The following is an 18,216-nucleotide window of genomic DNA, read 5'->3' as shown; positions in this document are numbered from 1 at the left end:
CTGCTAAGATGACATTTTATTGCAAACACATGCAGAAAGAGCAATTTCCAAGGCTTTTTCACAGAAAATACCAAAACGTTTTGAGTTTCACCTCTTTAACTTTGACATTTTTCAAACACACATCAAAAGACAATTCTCAAAGCAATGTTTCAATGCTTTTAGGATGAACTGTAAAAAGTATTTCCTGCTTCCCCTGTACACATGTAGCCATCATACAGCAGCTGGAATAATAAGTTTCTTCCATCTGTAGTCTGTAGTTTGAGCGATATCAATCTTCTGACACACCACTAGGATATAAGAAAATACACACACAAACATCTTAAGTTTGTGTATGTAAATAGTCCACGTTTATACTGTTCAATAAGATTATTAGCAGTAAAACAAGCCTTTTCCATGTTGTTCTTAGTAAAATGCTACAAACCTTTATTGCGTTACTAATAGTTTTTGAACAGCAATGAAGTTCTACAACAGAAGCATGTGCAATATCAATCTGTGGCTACACAGACAATACTTGATAGATGGATAATGGGATTTGGGATTTGGGATTCGGCACCTTTTGAAGAACATTAGGAAACTGTCAGACCTGCCGTGATTGGCCATTAGTAAAGCTTCTCCTCACTCCATGTGCTTTACTCTATTCCTCCTACTCAGAAAGCATTTATTTCTGCTTCAGCCTCTTTTTCGCTTTGTACTCGGCTGTGTGCCAGGACCGGGTTTGCGCCTCTGGTCTCTAAAATCGCAAAGAAAATGAGTTGGTCACACCCACTTGTGCCCAGAGTTTGAGCTAGCAATTCTGCTTGCAGGAAAATTGAGCCATTAATGTCTGTGTGTGAGCAGTTGTGTGCCCTCTAATTTAGAGAGCTCTTCACAGTGGACAACTCAACCAGCATGACAAACTGCAGCTGGATTTATGCTGGATTCACTTTTAATGATGTTTGAGCAGAACATACCCTGCTGACAGAAATCACCTAACTAACTCTGAACTGCTCTGGTGTGTGTGTGTGTGTGTGTGTGTGTGTGTGTGTGTGTGTGTGTGTGTGTGTGTGTGCGTGCGTGGGTGTGTGCGTGCGTGCGTGCGTGCGTGTGGGTGTGGCGCGGTGCGTGTAGGTGTGTGTGTGTGTGCGTTTGGTGAGGATGTGTGAAAGTGCATGTGACAAGTAATATAAACCATTTCTGTAAACAGCGTAATGAGTCAGATTTGGTTCAGGCGTCGACAGACGGTATAGGATGTCAGATCCACTTACGGCCGGTTATCGCGACGTGTCAATTGGCTGGCTTTCAGTTTTTCCAGGTCGTGACCCTTGCTGACAGGCAGATCATTTACAGCATAAACGTGGGCTGAATGGGTCTGTCAAACCTCCAACTTTTCTCTTTTAATTTGCCATGAGGGTCTCTTTACTCTAAAGGAAAGAGATTCTTACATCCAAATAATTTTGTTGTGACCCTCAAACTGCGCCTGAATCTGCCAGCAGCCATGAGCTAAACACTCTCTCGGTTTTATTTTGCTGTTTGCAGGCCTTTTGGGGGAACCAGTCAAATTGTGTTTGCACAGACAGCTCATCAGCTAAAGTCAACTCTGTTAAACCAGCCATCAAATTGGAGTAGAGTGTGTGTGTGTGTGTGTGTGTGTGTGTGTGTGTGTGTGTGTGTGTGTGTGTTTGTGTGTGATGCTGTTGCCACAGGACACACGTCCTGCTTCATCACGTTTCCTCGTTCCAATTCAACATTTTTCTTCTCAAATCTCTGTTTCCTCCATGTTGATAAAAGCAGAGTTGGCTTTCCAACAAGTGCACGCATCCAGGCGCTCAGCAACACACACACAGAAACGTTCACACTTGCACGAACACATTCGCCACCCGTTTTGCTGTGAACTCACTCAGCCGTAATGACATAGCTAGTGTTGCCACAGTGTAGCTACAGATGGAAGCAATTATGGTGCTGTGAAAATATTTCCTGAAGAAAGGCAGTGTTTTGACTGGTGGAACAGCGGGATGCAATCACTCAGTAATTGAGGTCCACTGAAACATCAATGAGGCGAAGGCAAAATGGAGATTCCTTGTTGTGGCATCATGTTGGAGTAGATGGCGATCACCGCAGAGCCAAGACCGGCTCTATCTTTTTCCCTGGTGGCGCTTTGTGCGGGAATGAAAATTTAGATGGCAAATTTACAGCCGTGGTCTCATCTAGTTCTATCCTAATTGCTGCGGTTTGGAAAGGGGAAAGTTGAGGCTTGGGGGGGGGGGGGGGGGGGGCATAAAGCCGACACAGTTCTTTGTATTTTCATGGCAGCTAGTTAAAGCACAAGGTCTTAAGTCTGCTGATGATAAATGTGTTGCCCCGTAGCATGAACCCCAACAGAGAGAAAGAGACAGACAGGAAACTTGAAAGAAAGAGAGGAGGGGGGGGGAGCATTCGCCACAGTAGTTAATATTTAGTTTGATGCGGTCTCCTCTTTCAGACAGAGAGAAGGCTCTGTAACCTTGACGCCGCAGTCGTCCTTCCTCCTTTCCTAACTCCCTCTGCTGTCACTCCTGCAAGTCACACACTAGTGGCAGAGAGAGAGAGAGAGAGAGAGAGAGAGGAAGTGTGGTGTAAAGATGTACATCCCCAGTCGCCAGTGTGCTCTAACTCACACATCTCTCCCACCCTCGGGAGCATCTGAGACTTGAAGAACAGAGCTGATCCCCTCTGTGCATACTAAGGCTCGGCTGATGAAATATGAGGACCTATGCGCCTGACAGTTGACGTGTGTGGGAGTGTACCAAGGCATAGCAGAGGAAAAAGGGGAAGTGAAATACTGTATGGTGTATGTGCAGTTTTTCAGTATAGAGATGGGGAGTCTTTTTAGCGAGCTCTTAAGAAGTTAAGAATAGCAGCCTCAGCCTCTGGAAAGCTCGGCGAGGACTCCTGAAGGGCTTCGGCTCTTTTATCTAACTTCTTCCTGTGAGTCCTCCCTCTGCTCCTCACTTCTTCTTCTTCTCCACAGCAGTAGTTTCAGAGAGTTTTGACAAACACAAACTGACCCCTCAGCGAGCCGCAGGTCCTCCATGATAGATGTGTGTGTGTGTGTGTGTGTGTGTGTGTGTGTGTGTGTGTGTGTGTGTGTGTGTTTGTGTGCAGGGTTGCCATCTTTCAACAGGTTGAAGTGAATTTTGAGTGGTGAGGGTTGTACCATAGACAGTATATAAGAATGGATCAAGCGATCCCGTTGCTCTGGACGGAGACCAGTGAAGGATATTAGAAGCACTTTTCGGGTGAGCGCTGAGCGTTACTGCTAGGGTTGGGTACCGTTTGGATTTTTACGATTCCGATGCCGAACCGGTACTTTTAAAACGATTCCGATTCCTAAACGATTCCTAAACCGATTCTTGAAAAACTGAAAAATGACATAAAGAAAGGCTTTTTATGGAGGTTTTTTTTTTATTGAAAATTATTTAAATTTAACAATATATTAACGTTTTAAAGTACTTAAATATATAATAAGTAAACCTAAGTCACCTAACACACAACTACAATAATTTTACAAATAACAAATAGTTACACTATTAACAAGTAACAACAAAATAAATGTTGTTGAGTTGGTATGCCAACCAGCTTCAAACTTTAGCAGGTCTTTTGCAGAAAAATGACCATATTTGCCTTCTCTGGCAAGATAGGACACCTCTCCTGACTTATGGCATGTAGGCCTACTGCATAGGAGAAAACTCTCTCAGACGGTGTCCAAGAGGTCTGTACACACCCAGGTAGGAGTTTGAAAGGGCAGACAATTTGGGGAGGCTGTCTCGCCTCCCCCACCACCAGGCTACAGGGTCTTGTCTTGAACGATAGACTAGCAGAGTAAGTGTAATATGTTTACTAGCGATCACGTGCAGTCAGTGAATTGTTAATATGCTTTTACGTCCGTTTTGGTGAGCCCAGAGGGAAAATATGCCATTTTAAAAGTAGCCTACATATACGGTAGCTAGCTAACGGTAGACTACAGAAATGTGTGATATTTTTACGTCCGTTTCAGAGCGTGTACAAAAGAAACCGTCTATCAGCTGTGATTGTAGAGTGCATCTTCACACCGTGGAAGCGACGCGTTCGCCACTCGGCAGAAAAGGGAGAAAGAAAAAAAGAGGCTGCAGCTGTCCGGAGCGACAGAGGGAAAATATTTCAGTCGGAACCGAAATGAGGAACCGAAATTCGCGTTCTAATCCGGTCCGAATACTACCGTTTGCGTAGGAACCGGTACCATAGTGGAACCGGGTTTCGGTACCCAACCCTAGTAACTGCACAGCCTCCAACTGAGAGAGACGACATAAATGTGACGTGAGCAACCTGTCTGAAAGTTGTAAGTCTTCTTGCCAAGAGAAAGCTCAATCATTCCCAATCTTGCAGAGACGGACAGCGTAGGTATATGTAAGGAGATAACATAGGCACAGGCTAATTATTGCTAACTAAAATGCTAGTTAACATCAGTAATTAAACCTAAACAGCTCATGTAAGTCGAAACTGCCTGCGAGCTTCTCCTGTACTATACAGTAATTCCTCTACTATGCGACAGTAAGTCGCTTGGTTATGACACAATCGTTAGCCTATTTTTACAAAAACGTCTGCTACGGAGCCATAACGTGAGATACAAGGTAATGGAGCCTTTTATACATTGTCGTGTTTCTTTAGAAATAAACAATGGACAAATAGAGTCTTTAAACGCTTCAGATGTAAAGCTATTCGCTGTCCAAATGACGTCAAAATGAATGGCAGTCAATGGAATGCTAATGAGAGGTGATATTGTTGTAGCATCAAAATGGCGCTATTGGAGGTTCGAGTTCTGAAGTGAAGCTTGCCCCCTTGGGTTGTACAGATATAGGCCACAGTTGCTCTGTATGGACTGACTCATCGTTTTTGTCTTATGACTGATTTTCATTAAGAAATACAACTTTTAAGAGAAGCACATCAGTTTAATCCAATATTCACCCTGCTTTTATGTCCCCACACATCAAGTTGTTGTTCCCCTGATCTCTGCAGTGTACAGTAGACAAGATCCTCTAAGGACCTTCACAACTCAGAAACTGCTTCGGGTAATTCAAATTTACTTAGTGAAAAAATCGAGAGGTTCAAATGCAAATGATTTGCCCATTATGTATTTAATTAAAAAAACAATAACGTTTCTAAATAAACAAAATAAATACATTCCTTTATTTAAAAAATTAAAAACACTTTATTTGTCCCCGGGGGGGGGGGGTGCAATTTGAAACACGTAGAGTAGTTACAAAGCACAATTTAAATAAAACATCGGAAAAAATTGACAACCTACTTAAAAATAACATATTAACCCTGACGTACCTACAGTTGGCTTAATCCAAGGTTACAAAGTTACGTGTGATTTATTGGTTAAAAAAAAATACGGTGTGTGTGTGTGTTTAAAAGCTGGAAAATGATAGATCAGCACATTAAACATTGTGTGTGGGGACCTGGAGCCTTTTTACACACAGCTACATGCAAACTACACACCACCAGCTGAAGCTACCGGCTTTTTCCACTATCTGCAAAATTGAATACCATAAACTGGCATTTGGACAAAGGAATTTGGCTAAACCTATACACACATGCGCACACACACACACACACACACACACACACACACACACACACACACACACAGGGTTGATGAAGAATAAGGGCCTCAGGCAGGTCTGTGGCCAGTGCTGAGTAATAGTTTCCCAGTAAAGTGCGGACAGGACCTGGAGACGCTGTGTAATGCCTCAGCAGAGAGTCCTGCAGTGTGACATCCAGAGTACTGTAACTACTCTCCACTCACACCACTTGGGATTGTTTTTGTGTCTATCATTCAGACAAAAATCGACCATGGTGAGTTCCCCTATCTCCCTGCATCAAACAACACTTTTCATCTTTTCTGCAACACATCAGTAACACTGAACTCTGTTTTGCTGTCACACTCTCTCTGTCTCAATTCTCTTTCTCTTCATTTATATTTCTCCTCCCTCTAACACTTCCTCTTTCTTTCTTTGTCACAGCCTCTGTTTTTTCTTTTCCGTATTTCCTCTCTAGCTCCCTCGCTCTATCTTAGTCTGTCCATCAGCATCTTCCTATCTCTTTCACACACGGCTTTGTTGCAGCTCCTCAGTAATGATCACCTTAAACTCTCTTTAGTCCAGGTCAGCTGACAGGCGCTGTGATTCTGAGCGATCGTTCAGCACAGGATGCGTCCCGATGGCGTGTCCACCTGCGAGACCTTGGCCCGCGTCACGGCAGAGACATTTCATTAAAGGAGGCCTGTAAATTAACCGAGCAGCCGGGTGGCTGAACGAATGGGGTGAGGGTAGTTTCAATCAGCCACCCAGATGGTGTGCAGCCCCGACATGAGGCCTGATGGTTTAATCATTCTGTTAAACCTTCAGAAATTTGTATCAGGAACGGGTCCAATACTTCAGTGCTGGGGGACTTAACATAAAAACAAATTGGCATGTGTTTTCAGCTGGTGGGTGCATAGTATAGCACCATACATGGCTCTGATGTGATATATGGATGTGGCATGTGAGAAAGATTAAGTTGAAAATTGCCTGGTTCATGATTTGGGAATGAGAGATATGAGCCCTCTGGGCAGATAGTTAGACTAATGCTATGCCGACCTGCTCTCCAATTTATTGCCTGTGACATGTTTGTGAATATTTATTATTGCTCTCCACGGTTTGCTTTTGGCTTTGCACCTAAAATGAGAATATCAATTACCAAACGAAAGCACAGCCAACTCTGTAACTCGTAAGTTATAGTATATAAAGAGGAAAAGAATAAAAGCTGCATCCTGCTAAGAAACATGTCCGTGTACACACATGCACCCTCATGCGTGGAAAACTCTCAGGAAAACAATTTATTTCACCACAGTATCCGCCACAGCCCAGTTGCTTTGTTTGGATTGGATGCAGCTGAAACTACTACCAGACTCGCCCCTTGTTAAGCTGCCTCTCACTAAAGGTTGACCAGATTGGGAAAACAAGGTCTCCTGATTTAATTGACTCCACAAATTCAATGAGGAACATTCCTGACAACAACATGTGTGCATAGACTGGGAACAAAAACATTTATGGGCTGTAGCTTTTGATTACAGTGGGAAGGAGTCAGCCCCCTCCTCTGATTATTTTAGCACGCAGCGCTTCCCCCAAAGCAACTCTAGACTTACCTCATTTACCCCAAGCAGAGATTTATCTGAGCACGAAAATGGAGAAAGAAACCAATATGCGGAATGAGGGCGAGAGTTAAAAATTAAGAAACACTGGGTAGCTGGAGGTGGAAGTGAGGAATGTATGGGCAGCAAGAGAGTCATGCAGGTATGTAATTATGCAGTCATAATCGCAATCCCTGACTCTGAGGCAGCCAAAAGCCTGATCTGCCCTCGCTAATAGACCCAGCTGAAGACCTGAATCTATTGCGAGCAGGTTTTTTGGTGGAGATTGTATGGAATTTTAATTGCAAACACATGGCTGTTGCGCATAAATGTTTTAACATATTGATCGGTCGGGCACGTCTGACTAGCCCTTAGGATTTAAGTTTTTTTCTTTCTTTTTTTTTTTTACATATATATTTATTTAACCAGGGAGTCATGCAGAACTCTCCAGCAGCAACCGTGCTCTTAAAAACGCCGTCAGGGAGGGACTGTAAATGGTTTTACGACCACCCTGAGAGTAAACACAGTTTAGGAGCAAGCTAGCTTCAGTCCCAGTATGGAGCTCTACAGCGTTCCTGTTTCTTTTTAAACAGCTTTCGCTTCGTTTCGTTTCGTTTCTTTCCATCCTCGCACCCATGTCGGTGTTAGCATCACAGCTCACAACATGAGGTGTGCTGTATGTCTGTGTGTGTGTGTAAAAGAGAGAGAGAGAGAGGCAGTAGTAGAAATAGAGAGTGAGATAGACGGTGTATCTCCCGAAAGAGAAGTAATGGGGATGGTGAAAAAAAGGAGTAATAAAACAGGCAGGAGCAAGACATGCTAAAAACAAGAAACAAAATAGGGCCTGCAAAATAGGGCCTGCAGTCTTTCAATAGAGAATAAGGAGAGGAGGATAATGAGCAAAATCACTGAGCCATGGGCGCAGGCTGTGCACGCAGTCACTTTTTAACACACACACATATTCATACATCTATACACACTTATTCACACTATGGCGCACGTGCTTTGCCACGTGCATCCCTGCCGTCACTGCGTGCATAAACACATTAACATGCAGAGAAATGGTGGATTCTGGAGATGAAAGCCCCTCAGATCAGCGGCTGAACGCTGACACAGTCGTAACCTATCAAGCTCAGAAGTGTGTGCTTGTGGCATCGACTGGTCCATCGGGATGCTGTAAAGTCTCTTTGTTCTGTTTTGATGTGCGGCTTTTCTAAAACATTCTTTCCAGCTCTAAACTGTATAAAAGTTCCCTTGCCAGATTTTTGGATTAAGGAACTTATCAAATTGTAGGAAGCATCAAATAGTTCAGGTCATCACAATCAGTAATAATACTGTCAGGGTTGGGTTATGCTAAAAAAGAACTAGTACGTTCGGCATGTCTGAACATGTCGGAGATTAAACAAGTTTTTTATGTATAGCTAGCTGGTCACATTCGAAGGAGTCAAAAGCCACCGTCATAGAGAGAGAGGAGAATGGGTATCTCATGGACTGTATATAAAGATGGACGACGCGTCTCCACTTCCTCCCACTGTACGAAAGTGAAACCAAATATCCCGGATACAGGCATCTGCAATCTTGTAATTTTGGAGCCAGAGTCTGCACAGTAGTCATCAGGCGGTGGAGCCACGGCATCGAAGTCCCGGCCATACAACTGCCCGACCAGTCGCTCGTCAATCATGATGTTTCGCCCCGTTTGCATAGCCTCAAATAAGTAATAAAAACCAAACTTTTCAGATAAATAAACACTTGGACAAATATCAGTGTGATAAGAACTACCTAAAATTACAGAAACCATCATTTGATGTGTACTTGAATTGTTTTAGTTGCACCAAAGAGTAATATTCTCTCCACATTGTTTCATTTCAAGATTTTGGGGAGGCAAAACTCTTAAATAGTTCAGAATGAGAAATATAGGGTAGATCATTTTGGGTAGGAAATGATATGTTTTTTTTATTTAAATATCCCCTCACCCTTAACATTTATCTTGCTACACCGTCACGGGTCCTGACCCCCAGGTTGGGAACCGCTGCTTGAGATTTTCCGGCTTAAAGGTTGACTTGTCAGACTTTTGTTGTGATGCTACAGTCATTTCAGCCATAATGTTGATGAGTACAGTGCTATCATACCTGATAGAATTATCGTGATTATCCCTTGGATGCTTGCTTCTAATCAGATCCTAGGTTTAAAAAAAAAAATCATCCTCCCTCCCCTTCGTTTGACTCCTGTCTTTATCTCACACACACATGTTCATGAGGCCGTTGTCGAAAGCAACGCCAAACTGCGAGCACGAGCCGAGCAGATACACAAAGTCTTCTGCCAGTGCTCTAATCAAGGGAAATGTTTAACAAATGGCATGGAGCTAGCAGGGCTTTTCATTAATTTCCCTCACTCTACTCGGCAGAACGAAGGGGGGAAAATGAGAGTGGAAGACATGAGGGAACATTTTTAAAATCGCTCAGATTTAACATGACCACACCTGTCACGTTCGCCATGTAACGGAAACATCACTTCGTCGCGCCGACACGAAATTTTGATCGTGTAGGGACGACCTTGATTTGAAAGTGTGCAATTAAAAGTTGCTTTACTTCCCTTTTGAATTTTTAAGCCATTACTCCAATCATGCCGCCACCCCTGTTGATCAAAGGAATGCTGGGTAAGAGAGAGAGCTATGGAGAGAGGATTAACATCCAACAAGAGGAACGAAACAGGGTATGAAGGAACAGATGACTGCGGGGTAGAGACAAAGGAAATCGAATACCAAATAAAAAATGTAACTGTGTAAAAGCTCCCTTGAATTTGACAGCTAACTGCTGCAAACATATACATTGCATATTGTATTACATATTGTACACAAATATCCTATCGTTCCATCTTTTTGGTACATGCTAGGTATCTCATCTCCTCCAAATTCCCTTCCTCTAACCTTTCCTCTCTCCTCTTCACCTCTTTAATCCTCACTTGTGCCCTCCTCTCTTCTCGCCTCTTTTGTTTCAAACTATCCTCTTTTGTCTCATGTCCTTTTCTCTCCTCACTTCTCCTCCTTTTTCCTCAACCCATATGAAATGCCTCTCCTCTCCTCTCCTCTCATTGTTACGCTGTAATTGGAGCTGGAAGCTTCAAGACAAGCAGCTCAGTTTGCGTCAGGCTGACAGGCAGGCCCGTTGGCTTCTATTAAGCTTTAATAAGTGAGCAGGATTGTAAGAGGAGAGAAGAAGTTGAAGGGAGGGGAGAGTGTGCAAACTGCTGCTTCTAATGTCACCTCCTGGTAGGATGCAGGAAAACCTGCCGGTTGTCTCACACACACACACACACACATACACACTCACACAATAAAACCAAATCTATCCTTTTTCATCGGCCATTTCAGCTTATTGCCACTGGCGAAAGATTTCCATCTTCATGTTGTGCATCCAAGAGAGTCAGACATATGTGGGGGAATAGAAGAAATTCCCGAAATAATTAACATAGCTGAGTGTTCATGTCAAAGAGAAAGAGAGTCAAGGAGGCATATTGAGTGTGAAAAAGGCCAGCCTGTCCGTGTTTTACAGCTACACACATACACACACACACACACACACGCACACTTGTCATAACCTCTCCTCCTGACTGAAGATGACAGCAGTATTATTGCACCGTGCAGAATTTAATCTGAAGTGCCACACAGCAACCGTGGACCACAGTTGAAGTAAATGTTAAAGAAATATCTCCAACCTCTGCAGCCGAGTACAGCAAGAACAATTCCAGATGTGGTGTGTGTGTGAGGAGATTTGCGGTTTTACCCTGTTAGGTTGCTGCCTTGTCCTGAATTTTCTGTGCTTGCAGCGCTTCGTTTTTGTGTACAAAGTCATCAAGGCTGCGGTTTATTCAGAGCAATACATCCAGCTATGAATCAATTCATTACCTGACTTTTCAAGCTCCTCCTCCTGTGTGTGTGTGTGTGTGTGTGTGTGTGTGTGTGTGTGTGTGTGTGTGTGTGTGTGTGTGTGTGTGTGTGTGTGTGTGTGTGTGTGTGTGTGTGTGTGTGTGTGTGTGTGTGAGTGTGTGTGAGAGAACATGTTGGTAACCTCCAAATGCCTTTCCTTGTGTCGCATCTGCTGCCCCCACAAACACCCTTTTGACTGAGGAGAGGAGAGGAGAGGTAATATAATTGAAACTGTCTTTCCAAATTGAATATTGGCCTGAAACATGAAAATAAATACAGCAAGAATCGAGGCTCAGTTTAGATTGCTGCAACAAAGATGCCAACAATATGTTCAAGGAGAAAAGAATGTCCAATGAACAAATGCCAAATTCAATATAAACATACTAGAAGAACATTGGTGCTTAAATGAATACGCAAACACAAATGTAACCACGAGCTGGCCGTGTGACAGCATGATGGAACGAAGTGAAGAAACATATGTTGTGAGATCCGAATTATGAGCTGCCATTTGTCTTCAGAGCAATTTTGAGATATTGAGCAATCAAGTTTTTACATCCCGTTAGGCAAAACTAACCTCCTCAATGAACCTTATTACTCAGTTAAATAAACATTAGAAAATGCCAAACTCAAGCCACATGCGGAGAGCTACTTCAGGGGAATGTTAAAAGAAAGATTCTCCTGAACAATCCAGTTTGTAGGTCAAGATATTAATAGGAAATGCATTATCCCCAAATTAATATTCAGAAGCGGTGATGAACTAATTGAAGAGGAAGAGCAAAAAAAAAAAAGTTAAAATGAAATGAGGGAAGAAGAAGTTGTGCCACAAAGCAAACAAAAAAAGTAAAAACAAATACGCTTTAAGACCAAAGACAATCCCGCTGATGGAATGTGATCTCCGGTTATTCGGGGGGATTTGTCTGACGATGAACTGAACTGAACTGAACTGTGCATATCACATAATTATCAGGCTGTAACTAAGGCCTGTGTCCACGTGTTTCACTGAGTTTATCGGCTTGGTGCTAAAGGACTAATTAGTGCTGAAACGGACATTGATTGACCAACAAGGCCAGTTGATCAATGCCAAGTTTCAGTCAATGGAAACTCCAAACTTGTAAAGAGTATGGACAGCCATCGATAGTGTCGAGGATCTATTGTCTAAGCTATAAGGTGAAATAATAAGTGACAGGGATGGATGAATGGTTTAGTACAATTCTGCTCATTTGTTACAGGGACTCTTTAGAGTGCAGCTTTAAGACCACAGCTGTGAAGCTGTACAGCCTGGCAATAAACCAACTGTCTGAATAAATAAAAGAAAAACACACACTAGGTTCCTCTCCCCTACATTGCGTCATTATTGAGTCTATACAGTACTTTATCTTCAGGTCTGGTTTTAGCTTCTATTGGACAAAATTATATTTTCAGCAACGTCTTCCTATGGCAATGCCAGTCCACCACTTTGTTCCAAAACAACAGATTGCCATGACATTTTTTTGATATGAGGACCCATACTGAGTTTGGTGAGCCTGACTTTTCCTCTAGCGCCACCATGAGGTTGGCGTTTGTGGTTTTGAATGAAATGTTTTGATAACTATTGGATGGATTCCCATTCAATTTGATTCATAAATGAATGTTCCTCTCAGGATGAACTGTAAAAATGTTGGAGACACCTTTTTTATATAGCGCCATCATCAAGTCACAATGTGCATTAGTCCAATATACTTTGGTTTATGACGAAATACCTGCAAAACCAATGACATCCCCATCAGCCTCGGCTGTACTTTGTGTATGGTGCTGATGAACCAATATTAGTATGCTAACAGGCTAAATATTGCTGTACCTGCTACCTGTTTGCATTGCCATTGTGAGCATGTTACAGTTGCTGATTACTAGCATGCTGATGTTAGCGTTTAGCGCAACTGCGAGTGCAGCATCATAATAGACTGTTATTCTTTTTAACCCATTAGTGATTTTCTGGCAGTGTTTGGAATAACGCCGTTTAAAAGAACGGCGTTAGGTAACGGCGTTATTTTTTCAGTAACGGGGTAATCTAACTAATTACTTTTCCCGTCGTTATAACGTCGTTAACGTTACTGGACGTTCAATGCGGTGCGTTACTAGGCATTGATTGAATAAACTGTGTAATCCAAACGCACCCCTGGCTCGCAGCTAGTGAGGAGGTGGGTTAATAACGAGGTAAGGGATTATGATTGGCTAAGGCAGAGTCATGTTTCATGGTAGCCAATCAGAGCCATTGTTTTTACACACATGCCAGCACACGCGCCACATACACACAACAGCTAAACAGATTCAGCAGAGATGGCGAGTCAGGAGCAATCCGATGAAAAATTGGCGTTTTCAAGGTGGAGATATAAGCACTACTTCTAATCCATTGTGGTCAAAGGCAAGAACGTGCATGTAATGTGTACATTATGTCCAGGAGCCCAAAACTTTGTCCGACATCCGTTGTAAGCAACTCTAATTTAATGAAGCATCTCACAACGACACACGCATCTACAAAGCTAGTGGCCAAAACCAGCGATACCTCCACCACAGATGATAGCTCGCCATCCACTAGCAAAGAAGGACTCAGAGCAAAGTCCTCCAAGCAGCAAAAGCTAGATCTGTCTGCCTCACAACAAAAACCTGACACAGGCTGAAGTCAACCGTATGATAGGCAGGTATGTTGTTAAAGTATATGTGTCATATAAGTTTATATGGTGTAACTGTTTACTTTTCTTACCAAGATAATACTTGAAGTGCAGGATAAACCTCTTGCTGTCTGTCGACGTGCTATAAATATCGAAAGTTATGTACGTTAAACACCTGTCTGTTCTACTTTCAACCGACTTGTGAAAACTGCTAAAAAAAATCCAAATTCTTTGACATATAGCAACTTTTTTTTAAAGTAACGCAAATAGTTACTTTCCCTGGTAACGAGTTACTTTTATTATAGAGTAATTCAGTTACTAACTCAGTTACTTTTTTGAACAAGTAGTGAGTAACTATAATTAATTACTTTTTTAAAGTAACGTTCCCAACACTGTTTTCTGGTCTTTTCCCTGCTCTTTGTCTTTACACATTGTGAGGTCATTGTACTCGTGTCTTTAGAGAGGCTTTGAGTCAAGGCCACCAAGAGAAATGAATGTGCTTTTTTTTCATTGAGAACCATTGACAGCATCTTCTTACGGAAGGAAAGAGCTAAGAACAAAGCCTGGGGTTTTTCTTCAGTAGCCGTAACATTGTTTTTGGAAAGAGGTGTTACAGCAAAGCGAACACAAATCAGCTTTAAGCTCTAACCTGTTGGATGTGCCCAAACCTCCCAAAACTATGTGAAACTAATTAGATCGATTGCATTGTGTATAAGAGTAGAAATAGATTTTACGGCGCTTTTTTTAATTTTGGGGCGAACTGCTCCTTTAATGTGTACAAGAGCACCTCCAGCACAGCACAGCAGTTCCGCAGTCTCTCAAAAGGTTTCAGCTGCCATTCCCCAGCTTAATGTCAATGTGTAAAGTAACACTTTTTTTATACCAAGCCACAGGCCACAGTAATTAACCACCAGGCTGTCTCATGCTAGAGTATTTGCACCACAACCAACTCCATTTGTCCCCATTAAAATTGAATTTGTCAGATAATAAAAGTATGTTTGTTTGTTTAAAATGCTGCTGTTCTCTGTATGTTTATTCTTACTTTTTTTCTGTGCTGTATGGAAGTGAGTAAGTGGCTCTCAGTGTCTATTAATGACATCCATTTGTTTTGTGTGAGAAAGGATTTATTTTGCTGTCCTTGTGGAGACAGTCCTCCCTCTGCCGCTATCGGTGCTGTAATTTAACAACCATTACTATGTTTGTCTAAGGCCCCAAATGTTCGACTTTGCTTTGGGCAACTTCTCTCTCTCTTTCGCTCGCTCTCTTTCTTTCTCTCTCTCTCTCTCTCGAACACCCTCGTCTTACAGTACTTCATCTGTTTCTCTCCAATCTGCTTCCCTTGGCACAATTTCATTGTATCCGTTGGTGTTGGTCCCAGGAGCTCCTGCTGCAAAGATCAACTTTTCTTCTGGCATTATCCTAACTGATCTATGGCAACTCGTGCTGTGGTCTAGCTGTATTCATATCTTCAAATATTCATAAACTGTTCTCTCAGAGGGAGTTCACGTCATGGTCTTTTACAAAAGAAATCCGGAAATGCATTGTCTTGTCTACTGATAAGACTTTGGCATGTAGAAAAGCAAGGGAAACATATCAAGACATTTATCTGAGCAAAAAGGAGTACAAGTATTTTTATAAACAAATTCACAGCATAGAAAATAAGTTCAGATGATTTTTTTAACAGTGTGTGTACAGTCAACAAAAAGCTGAGCCAAAAGTATCCAGAGGTGTTTTATATAAGCTTAACGGATCATTACATGTTCTTTTTCTTCTTTTTTTTAATCAAAATACTTCACAAGTGGTATATACAGCACAAGCATCTAGATGGGAAGTAGAACAGATTTTCATGGTTTATAATATGAAACCTTGACATTATTAGTCATCATTAATGCCAGACTTGGCATCTCTCCCCATAAAGCTAATGTTGTGAAACATGTTAGGGTTGAGAGCTATTCTCAATCAGGAAGACAGTTATTACAGCTATTAAAATCACCATCCACTTTACGTAATGAAGGCAATTAGCCAGAGCTACCTTGGCTGGAAAGCATTCCCACCCACAGAGCGGGAGAGAGAAAATAGGCCATTTTGTCTTCCCGTTTAACTCCCACATGTTTAATACAGGAAACACTGATGCTATTTCCACCAGTTGACTGATGGCTTTTGTTTTTGTGATTGTATCTCTCTCTTTTTAGGAATGCTGCTCCAAGAGAGTTTTATCGAGGAGCCTGATGGCCTGGTGTCTGTAAACCTGCTGGTGGTGTCTGCGGTTTCAGCCTTCGCAACCGGAGCCGTCCTCTCGGGCCTCACCGTGTGCTGGATCATGAGTCACCGCCACCGCCACTCCCGCGGCTCTGGAGCCAACGGCGCCCGCCGCAAAAATGACAAAGAGCAGAGCATGCTGGGGCAGGGCCGCAGCGGGTCAGTAATGAGCGTAACGAGAACCAGCGGCGGTGAAAGGCGGCGCTCACAGGCGGACAACCCCTTCGTCACGCCCAACGGCTGGCCTAAAGGAGAGATGGACCCAGGCTTGCTGCCTACCCCGGAGCAGACCCCGCTGCAGCAGAAACGGGCCATGCGTCTCCCAGACACCGACTGGGACCAGAGCCAGACCTTCCTCACCGCCGTGGGGACTCCCTGCCCCAACAACTCTGTCATCTACCTGAGCTCCAAGTTCCTGCACGGAGGTGGAGGGGGCGGAGGGATGGTCCGGATAGAGGACCCAGGGGAGGTCATGTTGCCCCCGCACACAGAGCGCCAGCGCTACCTGATCTTAGCCACCCAGAGAGGGGAGCACGGTGGCAGTCGTCCCAGCGGCACCCTGAGGAACTCAGCGGGAGAATACATCTACCCCGCCACGCCGCAGGACTCCCCCGACCGACGGAGGGTGGTGTCCGCTCCCACTCCCCACATGGACTATGGGGAGCCTCGCTGGAGCCACGAGGCGCTCAACTACAACAGCAACAATGGAGTGCCCTACCACTCCCAGCGCCCGGGCCTCATCAGGCCAGATATGCATGGGCCTCGAGGGCTGGGAGAACTGGCTGACTTCAGCCATCTTCTAGGGAAGAACATGGGAGAGCGCACCCCCAGTGGCCAGTGAGGCGATGTACGTGAGCCCTGGCACCAAGCTCTCTCTCTGAACACCCATTCCCTCCAACAGCAGACTGGAATAAATCAACCCCTCAGACTCACTGTCCGATCAAATCTTATTTATTCCCCCCCCCCCTTTTTTTAAAGAATGACAAAGAGAGAGCTGAGAAAGAGGAGCAAACTCTCCTCACGTTTCCGCTCCTCCGCTCTTAATCTGAGGTGCACCCCTCTGCTCTGTGAGTGGTGCGACCCGCAGAGCTTGACACCACAGGACAATCAGTAAGGTAAAGAGAGGGGTGCAAAGGAAAGGGAATCTTCTCAAAGTGTGGAGATTTCAAAAAATAAAATAAAATAAAAAAAAATGACGATGATGATGAAGGGAAATTCCCTTGCGGCACCAAATGTGAAAGGTCTCCCTCCACCATTTTGTTCACCGTTTTTGACACCATGGATATTCTTTGAGTGTGACGTTTTGTTTCTGCTTTGGTTATTTTTGTGCCAGTGGCATCCAGCAGACAACAATGTGCTTTACATTGGATTTCAGATAAGACTAAAACTGTTGTAGCTGTGCCAGAGGGCACATGAACCATGCAGTGTGTGTATGTGTGAATGTGAGTCACGGGCCACGACAACCCCAACCAGTGTCCTGTCTTAACTGTGAAGTGTATACTATATAATGAAGTTTCTGTACGGAGGAGGTTGAAGCTGACATTATTTCCCCTTTCTTTCTTTTTCTTTTTTTATAAACAATCACAGAGAGACAAATGGGTTTTTATTATGTGTCTCTTACCAATCGGAGCTTTGAGTGGTTGACCAGTGGCTAGTGAAGGGTTGAGATTACTCCCATTGTAATTTTTTGTGATTCCCAGTACCTCAGAGGCAGCGCTGGACAGAGCCATCATGAAGTGAAAGAAAGCAATAATAAGCAAGAAACGTATAAGGACGAAGATGAAGCCAATTTAATTTGATATTTTATAATATAAGTGTTTTCTCAGCAGAGCAAACTGAAGTTTAGATATGTCAGGAGGAGCTGGGAACAGGAACAATATCTCCCCTCCATTCCTCCCTCCCCTAGCTGCCTCTCAGTATGCCTGGGTCTGTCTGACCTGACCCGAGGCCCCCATGGGCTCCGTAGTCCATTTGAGGGAGGGAATGTGAGCTGTGGCTGTCTGGCTGTGTGACTGGGGCTGTGAGGCCCGGCCGCTTGGGAGCTCCATTCAGCCTCTTCTGCCCGACACTGAGCCTCTTTGTGCCCCAGAAGCAGGAGGAGACTGCGGCAACAAATAGCCGTTAAGAGTCAGAGACGTAGCCCAGCACCGCAGCCTAGCAGAATATCAATGAGGGGGACAGCAGCTCCATCCGTCAGGTGAGATGTACCAAACCAG

General features: G+C 43.6%; 1 protein-coding gene across 1 annotated transcript in view; it reads left to right on the top strand.

Moving 5' to 3' along the window:
- Positions 1–16,944, top strand: part of sema6bb (sema domain, transmembrane domain (TM), and cytoplasmic domain, (semaphorin) 6Bb) — an 80,406-nt gene extending 63,462 nt beyond the window's left edge. Inside the window, exon 17 of the mRNA XM_039810189.1 lies at positions 15,934–16,944. Coding sequence (XP_039666123.1) covers positions 15,934–16,841 — 908 coding nt within the window. The 3' untranslated portion in view covers positions 16,842–16,944. The remainder of the gene's footprint in view (positions 1–15,933) is intronic.
- The last annotated feature ends 1,272 nt before the right edge of the window (positions 16,945–18,216 follow it).

Source organism: Perca fluviatilis, chromosome 9 (assembly GCF_010015445.1).
Source record: "Perca fluviatilis chromosome 9, GENO_Pfluv_1.0, whole genome shotgun sequence".
NCBI classification, from domain to species: Eukaryota; Metazoa; Chordata; class Actinopteri; order Perciformes; family Percidae; genus Perca; species Perca fluviatilis.
Note: the sequence above shows the minus strand (reverse complement) of the source record. Positions and strands in the feature narration are given on the sequence as shown.